At 40.4% G+C, this 9454-nt stretch overlaps 1 protein-coding gene across 1 annotated transcript; it reads left to right on the top strand.

The window, feature by feature from the left end:
* The first annotated feature begins 364 nt into the window (after window positions 1–364).
* Window positions 365–8660, top strand: MARCOL (MARCO like). Its single transcript, XM_055332602.1, has 4 exons — window positions 365–563; window positions 4504–5279; window positions 7400–7521; window positions 8480–8660. Exons 1-4 carry the CDS (start codon window positions 515–517, stop codon window positions 8523–8525), a joined length of 993 nt encoding a protein of 330 aa, XP_055188577.1. The 5' UTR covers window positions 365–514; the 3' UTR covers window positions 8526–8660.
* The last annotated feature ends 794 nt before the right edge of the window (window positions 8661–9454 follow it).

Raw genomic sequence — 9454 nt, 5'->3', positions numbered from 1 at the left:
ATGCCTCATGCATTTTTTACTGGCTTTTAAAATATAATTTGAGGTAAATAATTGGCACATCATTTATTTGTAGGAAAATGTCATGGGAATCTCTGTTTGGATATACAAACTTGCAAGGGCAGTAAGAGTACTGACAAAAGATAAATCACCTCTTAACAATAAAAAAAAAACCTGAACACTGAATTTACCACTCTCCCTGATGGATTCCACGATTTTTTTTTCTTTTCTGTAAGATATGTGTCTGATAGAAGCATATTAAATTTTGGATATTTATGGGAGTTGGGGTGTGAAACTAGTTTTAAAAATGGCAATCCACTCAGGAAGTAACACCTTCCAGTTTGTGAAAGTTACTCTATAATTTTTTTAAACAAAGTGACAGTGTTTAGCAATTAGGGCGGAGGATTTTTCAAATATATAATATGGTGGTGATCAGGATGATTTCTTCAGAAAGCATCTACTGAAGAGTTACCCGTCACTTCACCCAACAAGCAAGTCTGAAACAATAGAGTCTGACATGAAGGCTTCCATTTTCCTTCCCTTTGTGTTCGTGGCCATGTTCTCAGGTAAGAAAAGTTACTTTTGATGACTTTCCTTCCATAGGAATGTTGAGTTATTAGTAATACTTTGTCAGAGAACGTTAAAATGACAAATCTCTAACAGACAGAGAAAAGAAGAGTGTCATTTCAGACAGCATAAATACAGGCCGAAGGCATAAAGGTAAGGACCAGGTGAAAGAACACAGCATTATCTGGTGCTGCTGCAGAGAAGCACACGCAGGGGAAAGGGGAAAGCCACACGTTACACTGGGAAGAAAATGCAGTCTAAAAGGATTATGAGAGTTTGGGAATACTCTCAAGCCATGTTGATAAAAAGAAAATAGGGTTTTGTGTTGGATGATCTGGGGCTGTGTGGTAACAAAGAAATGGGTTCAAACTCTGGCTTTTTAGTTTCTTGTTTATGTTATTTTAGGCAACTCCATTTTTTAATCTCAATTTTCTCTGTTATAAAATGCAAACAAATATGCATTCCTGCCATCTATCGAAAGAATCACATATACACTGCTTAGCCACCATTACCTGAGTTGTCCACAGCTGTCACCCGGCATACTTCTCTCCATTCCTTACCTGAATGCAGTTGGGTGGTCTGTGTTCAAAGCTGAAATGTCCAGCCTGGGCTGTCAATTTCTCTAGGTGATAAATGACACAGATATTCTAGATTTTTATAATATATGTGTCAGAGAAAATGGATACATTACACATATATTTATTATTATGTATGCTTCAGAGAAAAATGCATATAGACAAAAACCCTTCCTAGAACATAAATGTTTTATAATGACAGGTACCATATACCTTTGTACACCACCTTGCCGGATGACAGTGAGTAGGTAGTGAGCAGATATTTGTTGTTAAAGAAAGTATATTAAAGCCAGATGCAGTGGCTCTATGGATTTGAAGGGTGAAGGGAAAAAGAGCAATCAGAGGGGTGCCTGGGAGGCAAGGTAGGTTAATCGCTTATCATCTGCCTTCAGCTCAGATCATGACCCAAGGTCTGCGATCCAGCCTAAGGCTCCCTGTTTGGTAGGGACACTGCTTCTCCCTCTCCCTCAGCCTGACGCTCCCTCTGTTTGTGCTCTCTGCTCTCTCTCTTTCTCATCTCTGTCAAATAAAACTAAAATCTTTTTTTTTTTAATTTTTATTTATTTATGATAGTCACAGAGAGAGAGAGAGGCAGAGACACAGGCAGAGGGAGAAGCAGGCTCCATGCACCGGAAGCCCGATGTGGGATTCGATCCCGGGTCTCCAGGATCCCGCCCTGGGCCAAAGGCAGGCGCCAAACCACTGCGCCACCCAGGGATCCCAAAACTAAAATCTTTAAAAAAAAAAAAAAGGGAGAGAGAGGAATCAGGAATTCCTACTGCAGCATAAATCAATGCCAAGAGTATATTTGGTGTGTAAAATCAGAAGAGCAAAATTAAAAAGAAAAAAAAAAGACTGAGGTTAATTATTTTACAAAAGTTTAACTTCAAAAAATGATTAAACCACATTCTAATATCTCTTTTTTACTTAAAAATTCCACCCCCAGTTTTTATTTTACAAATTTAACCATGTGAGCAATGCTATACTGCTCAGAATCCATTATACCATTGTTTGTACTACAAAGAGGAAACACAATAGCTTCTCATTGCTAGAAGGCCATCTAAATAAATTGTGCTAAATGTAATAAATGAAATAGTGTGTAGCTCTTGGGGAAAATCATACAGATGCTCTATAGTACTGATAAAGAAAAAACTCACTATACCGTGCAGAGAGAAACTAAGGAGTAGAGCAGTGTACAATGTGCTACTAATTATGTGGAAAATATATCCCAATGTGTTCGTAAATACATAAGACATCTCTTGGCTAATACAGAAAAACTGGGTAAATGTAACTGTGTGCAAAGGGGTTTGAGAAGGGAGAGAAACAGAAAGTGACTTTAAACTATTCATCCTTTTGTATCTTTAAAATTTGAGGTATTTGCTTGTATGACCTATTAAGCAAACATAATTAACAAGAAAATAGATCATCCTTTTAAGACTTTTAAGATTTTATTTATGGGACACCTGGGTGGCTCAGCAGGTGAGCACCTGCCTTCAGCTAGGGCGTGATCCCGGGGTCCTGAGATCGAGTCCCAAATTGGACTCCCTCCATGGAGCCTGCTTCTTCCTCTGCCTATGTCTCTGCCTCTCCCTCTCTCTGTCTCTCATGAATAAATCAATAAAATCTTTAAAAAATATATCTTCAAATATTACATGATTCTAAAACATTGGATTACACATATAAAAAGCAAATAAAGTAAAAATATTACATTAAAAAAAGATTTTATTTATTTGAGACAGAGAGTGAGTGAGTGAGCAAGAGAAAGGGAGCATGAGCCAGGGGAGGGACAGAGAAGCAGACACCCCACTGAGCAGGGCCCCCAACACTGGACTCACCCAGGACCTCAGGATGATTACCTGAGCCTAAGGAAGTACATTAACCAACTGAGCCACCCAGACAGACCAGCTGGTTGGATTTATTTCCATCCAACTCTTTATTCTAATGGATTTCTTCTCCAAGTTAGTGCCTGCTAAGGAACACTGTTCGGTTCTCATAACTCATGCATATACTCATCTCTCTGCTGAACATGATTAGTTTCTTATCCATTTTTAATGGCTAGAGCCTTCTCTTCTTATGTGTCACTTCCTCCAGCAAGAAGAGATGATGCCCTACTGTCTGCTATCTTGAGTCTGGGTCTGTTGTCTAATTTACTTCTCACATTTTCACTTCGATCGTACTACTATAAATGCCTGTGTGCTTGTTTGCACCCACTAGGAGACTTTCAAGCTTCTTGAGGCCAGAATAATAATGTCATATTGTGTGTCTAGATCTCACTGTAATAATGTTGTATGTCTAGATCTTACTGTAGTTCTGGCACAGTAATGGACTCTTCAAATAGACTTCTTGGTAAATTGAAAGAATGACTAGATCATACCCACAGACCCCACCCCACGCTATGCACAGTTAGTAAGCCAGGTTACTGAGTGCCAAGCTCCTGAGCCGGGCCTAAGACCTTGACCACCAGTAATAGAGTATACCATAGCATGCTCAATGGGTAACAATTAATGAGGCGTTTGTCTTCTGTTAACTTTACTGGAAGGCACAAGTATGTGTATTTGCAGAAATATAAAGTGGGCCTATTGCTAATACAAGTGAATCTCAGGTATTGTCTGGAACCATCCATACCACAATGATTTCAGGTTTAAAAATTGAAAAAAATTACCAAGGAAGCCTGTGAAGAAAAACAATGCAAGCCTGAAGACAACTTTGAGGAAGCCTCAAATTGCGAAAGTGAGGGGAAAAGGATAATCATTAAACAGAAAAAGTGAGGAAGCCAAAAAGGAACCCTCGTACCAAACCAAGGACATGAAACATAAGACCCACCAGAATTCCATAGCATCAACAGCTATAAAACCATTCCATTCACTTATGGATTGTTGGCTAAACCCTGCTTATTTTGGAATAGAATTTGAATAAATCATATGTGTATAAATGTATGTGTATATATGTATATATATGAGATAACTATATATGTATATAGTGATGGGTAAACTTCCAAAACAAATTTGAGAAACAGAGTAGATGAGTTATGAAACACAGGGATTAAGAAATAGTCACAAAAAATAAAAATTTGGAGTAGTATGAAGGCAAAATAATTCAGCTCAAGTAAATCAAACTTTGGTTTAGAAATGGGGCAGGCTGGTTTGACCCCATGATTCTTAGGAACCAGGTGATACAGTTAGGTAAAAAATGCAAGAACCAAACATTAAGGTTATGAGAAGTTATGCAAAGCTTCTGTCTTGAGGTTTTGTTAAAAACAAATCAAAGAGGCATGAAATGCATACTATTTCTGGGGATGAATGCTGTTAATTTTAAATTCTTAAATATAGATAACCTTACTTTTGTGCTTATGGTATCATTCCAGTGACTTCAACCCAGACTTGGAAATCCAGTGTTTTTAAACCACAAGAAGGTACAGAGCCTGCATTTATTCTAGAGAGAAAAAATGAAGCTAACCATCAAAGAGAACAGCAGGCATCTAATCAGCAAGGAGGTGGCAACACAGAAGGAAAACAAGTGACATTTAGTCTGCAAGGACAACCAGAGTATTCTAATCAGCCAGGAAAACAAGGAAATTTTAATCAGCAAGAAAGGCCAGGAGTTCTCAATCAGCCTGGGAGTCTGCAAGAGAATTCAAGGGACTGTAATCAAAAAGGGAATGCAGAAGCTTCTAATAAACAAGGAAAACCTGGATCATCTAGCCAGCAAAGGGATCCAGGGTCGTCTAGTCAGAAAATGAAGCCAGGGTCATCTAGCCAGCCAGGTGGTTCAGGGTCATCTAGCCAGGGTTGGCATCCAGGGTCATCCAGCCAGCAAGGGAAGCCAGGATCATCTGGCCAACAAGGGGGTTCAGGGTTGTCTAGCCAGCAAGGGAAGCCAGGATCATCTGGCCAGCAAGGGGGTTCAGGGTCATCTAGCCAGCAAGGGAAGCCAGGATCATCTGGCCAGCAAGGGGGTTCAGGGTCTTCTAGCCAGCAAGGGAAGCCAGTGTCATCAAGCCAGCAAGGGGGTTCAATGTCATCTAGACAGCAAGGAAGACCAGGATGGTATAGCCAACAAGGGAAATCAAGGTCTTTTCATAATCAAGAAGAAAGAAAAAATGTAGGCAACCCTTTGAGTGCCAGTATAACGGACATTCAGGTTAGTGTTCATCTCTTTTTCCCTCTCTGCCATTTTATGTTCCAAGACTTGAAATAGTTAACAGAATATACTGTAGTAATAACGATTGGTGGTGATGATGATCCAACAAATGAGGAGGAACCCGGAGATGGTCGTTTTCAGATACACCGACGGTCATTAATGAGTGTCGTGCTCTTCCACTTTCACTTCCCATTCCCTTCTACCATCTTCCACTCCAGCCTTTCTCCCAATACTGGACTAGGTGAGACCTTCCTGAACAGAATCCCCAACCCCGCCACATTTAACATTCATGCCCATCTCCATCCCATCCATAATCTACAAGCCCCTCAAGTGGTATTTCTAAATCACAAATCTGATCTGATCCATCACCGCCCTGCTGGAAATTCTTCAATGGCGCCATATCGCCTAGAGGATAGGACCCAAACTCCTGAGCATGGCATTGAGGATTTTGTAATCATTGGATATGATTGGACATTTCATGTCACTCTGGTCACACATCATCCACTTTTACACGTTCCTTTATTTTCCACAAATGTATTCCTAATACTGGTGATACCCTCTCTCATAGATGTTGCTCTGTACTTGATTGTATGTTCAGTTGGATCATGAACTCCTCTAAAGAAAGTGCCAGTTCTTTGGAAATCTGGGTCCCCAGATTCTAGAACAACTAATAGGTTCTCTCGAACCTCTTGTCAGATGAGTGAATAGGTGATGTGTGGGAGACATTGTTGCAAACAGCTGCACATCCAGGTCTCCCGTGTTCCCTTTGAGTCCTGCTGTGCTTTGCCTTCACTCGCCAGTCTCTCTGTCTCCCAACTGCCATGTAACAGTGATCCTGGGCACTGCACCTGCTAATCCAGAACAGATTTGTAGGATACATCCTCCACCTCATTATCTTCACGGGAACTTCATTTTTTTACCTCAGATTTGTCACTCCTGACTTGGCTCCCTTTCAAATGAAAATTGCGTGTCCCTCTCCATCCTTATGTCTAGGTGGACATGAAGTAGTGGTCTCCCAGGGACGGTCCTGCTGTCCACAGCTTACTGCCTCCTCCAGCGTGTTTCCAAGTGTTTAGAGGCCACTTCAAAGCTTTCTCAGGAAGCTCTTCAGAAACATGTGACAACCCTGTCCATTTCACAGACTGTGTGGAAGGAAAGTAAGGCAGTGCTATGAAATGGTGGTAGAGTGTCGACCAACAGGAAAGACTGAGCTATTTGTCCAGCTTCCTTGGTCCTAAGAAGACTAAGCCTCCTGTTGAAGATCCTCACAATTTCAGTCAGTGTCTCTGTTCTCATCTGCTGTCAGAGCTCCTTTGTGCTCACAGATGTGTGTCATTCTCTAAGTCGACTCTAAGCAACTGCCTCGGGTAGTACTTAAGTCTGCACAATCCTACTACCTGCTGCCTCATTTCCTTTTGTGAGACAAGAAAAAAGAAAGGTTTGGTAAATCATGGCCTCTTTGGGGGCAGCTGTGTGTCAGTCCATCCAGTGTCTGACTCTTGATTTTGCCTCAGGTTGTGGTCTCAGGGTCTGTGACACCCTCATGGTGAACCAGCTAAAGAGTCTCTCCCTCTACCCCTCCCACCAGCCCTCTCCCACACACACTCTCTCTCTTCTCTTTTCTATATATATATCTCTCTAATAAATAAATCTATAAAAATATATAATTGGGAAGCCTGGGTGGCTCAGCAGTTGAGCGTCTGCCTTCTGCTCAGGGCATGATCCCGGAGTCATAATGTCTTTTCCATAATTATTGTTTTCTCAGTGAGGGGAAGATTTGTCTACAAAGAATTAACGTGGAGGCAGTCTCACATGTAATGAGGGCAGGGGTTCTAGAGTCCCATAATTCAGGGTTTGAAACCCAGCTTGGGTATTTATCCATATCTGGTCTTGGGCTTTTCACATAAATATACCATATCCTGCAATGATACAATAGAGCTAACCCTAGACATTTTTTCTTCAGGATTGTTGTGTAGTTTAAAATAAACGGATTCACAAAATGATTGGCTTAATGCAATGCTTAATCAATAATTTTGAGCAATAACTGTTAGTTTTATTATAATTCTCAGAATTAAACTGAATTCCCTTTATGTGCCTAATGGTCTTTCCCATTACTGCAGACAGACAAAACCAGCAGCAAGAACCCAACTGGACATACAAAATGTCAGTCTATCTACAAGCCAGTCTGTGGTTCTGATGGAAAAACCTATGGGAATCGTTGTGTATTCAATGAAGCCAAAAGGTAAGCTGATGCTGTGTCTTTGTATCAGGAAGTATGATTCTGATCCAAAAGGAGTCAAAGAACATTTTTCTCTGTGTCTCTGTAGTTTTCTCAATAGCACCTTGGGTGTTTGTCAAAGGACACATGACCGGTATTAACCCTGAACAGTAAATTCAGGCATTTTCTGAAAGAATGTGATACATTCAGCTTTTTAAGTAGGAATAAATTTATTATTGAGTCATTGAGTCACAGATTCATTAAACTTCCACTGTAAACCAGGCATTGCATGTGTGGAGGTGAGGAGGTGAGCAAAACACACAGAATTGCTTCCTGCTTCCACAAAGCTTTCCATTTTGCAGTTGAAGACAGCAAACAAAATGTATCAGAGGATAAACACAGCTACGAACCCCATAGATTAATTCAGCCTATTAAAATGTATCTTAAATTTAAATAACAATATTGAAGAATAGATTTAGTGAGCGTGAGCCAGGCAAACATTTCAAGGTTGCCCTCTTTTTCATCCACAAGAAATACAAATCCTAAGGTGGTTTAAAATTAGAACATGGGACTCAGAAAGAGTTACATGTCTCAGCTTTCAAAATTAATGAAGGGCTGCAAAGATAGTAATGAGGTAAAAATTACACCTCTCTTGTTTTTGGTCGTTGAATTACTTATGAAGGCTGAATAAATTGTTCGGGCAGAAATAAATAAATGTTAAAGGTCAGTGTGCCCTAGAGCAATAAAAATTGGAGCGGGAAGAAACATAAGATGCCCTTCTCTCATTTTATACCTAAGACAGCTAGCCCAGGGACAAGGAACACCTGGCACACAGTCACAATTTCTCAAAGCAGTCAGTATGAAACAGGCCAGCCAAAGCCCCAACTTGCTCTTTCCCATTATTTTTAAATAATCTCATTTTCTCTCTGTGTTGGTGCCACAGTTTCTTGATCCTTAATTTCTTTCATTATCTCATTTTCAGGATGAGTAATGGAAAACTGAATCTGAACTATGAAGGGAAATGCTAGCTTTGACAGCAACCGAATTACCTGGAACCTCAAAATCTACTTTCACTTCTCCTTAAACAATGGGTTTCCTTGGGCGTTCTGCTGAGGTCAGCAAGAGTCTTGCCAATAGGATGGATCCTTCATTATTTTCAAGGTTGTTCCACTACAAATAAAGTCAGTTCCAGAGTTGCTTCTGATTTCTGGGATCATTTATTTTCTAGACTTTCCCAAATTCATGGATATAGAACACAGATTGATTTTTGCCCGACACAGGGCATTAGGGTGAGAAAAATAGGTGAAATTCTTAACAAGTAATACTGAGTTATAGGTCAGTGTTTATGAACACTTCAAACAATTAATGGCATTGATTTTCAAGGGATAGAGATAGAAATTTTAGCCAGTCTCCTGAGATAAGAAATGGTCTAGGGTTAGGTAAATACATTTAGCTGCCTAGATTATATCCCCCCTGACTTATTTATAAATGGTTCGGTCTTCCCTACTGACACCACTACTCCCTGATCAATTCTCCTGAGAATAGCTCAAATTACAGATACACTAGAAAAATCCCAAAGATTGGCAGAGATTTCAATGTGATCCAATGTAGATCCATTGATCTACATTATCCCTATCACATTGTCCTGAAGAGTCCCAGTCCCCACTGCCACCAAAGATTACCTTGTACAGTATCAACTCTACCACTCCCAACTAGCTGAAGCTTTCTATTTCTCAGGGCTGCACAATCAGAGCTATCTGGGGGGGAATGACAGCCCAGGATGGGTAGGGTAAAAGCCTATCAGACAAGGCCTGCAGTCTTCGCGCAGCTGATGAGAAGTGATTGAGCCAGCTCCATAAAGGTTAACAACCCATTAAGAGGTCATGGAAAGATAAGGTCAGAAAGACACAGGGGCTGGGAAGGGGTGGAAAAGTACTTCTTTACTATATTCAGAAAA

Source organism: Nyctereutes procyonoides, unplaced genomic scaffold, assembly GCF_905146905.1.
Source record: "Nyctereutes procyonoides isolate TBG_1078 unplaced genomic scaffold, NYPRO_anot_genome, whole genome shotgun sequence".
Lineage (NCBI taxonomy): Eukaryota > Metazoa > Chordata > Mammalia > Carnivora > Canidae > Nyctereutes > Nyctereutes procyonoides.
Note: the sequence above shows the minus strand (reverse complement) of the source record. Positions and strands in the feature narration are given on the sequence as shown.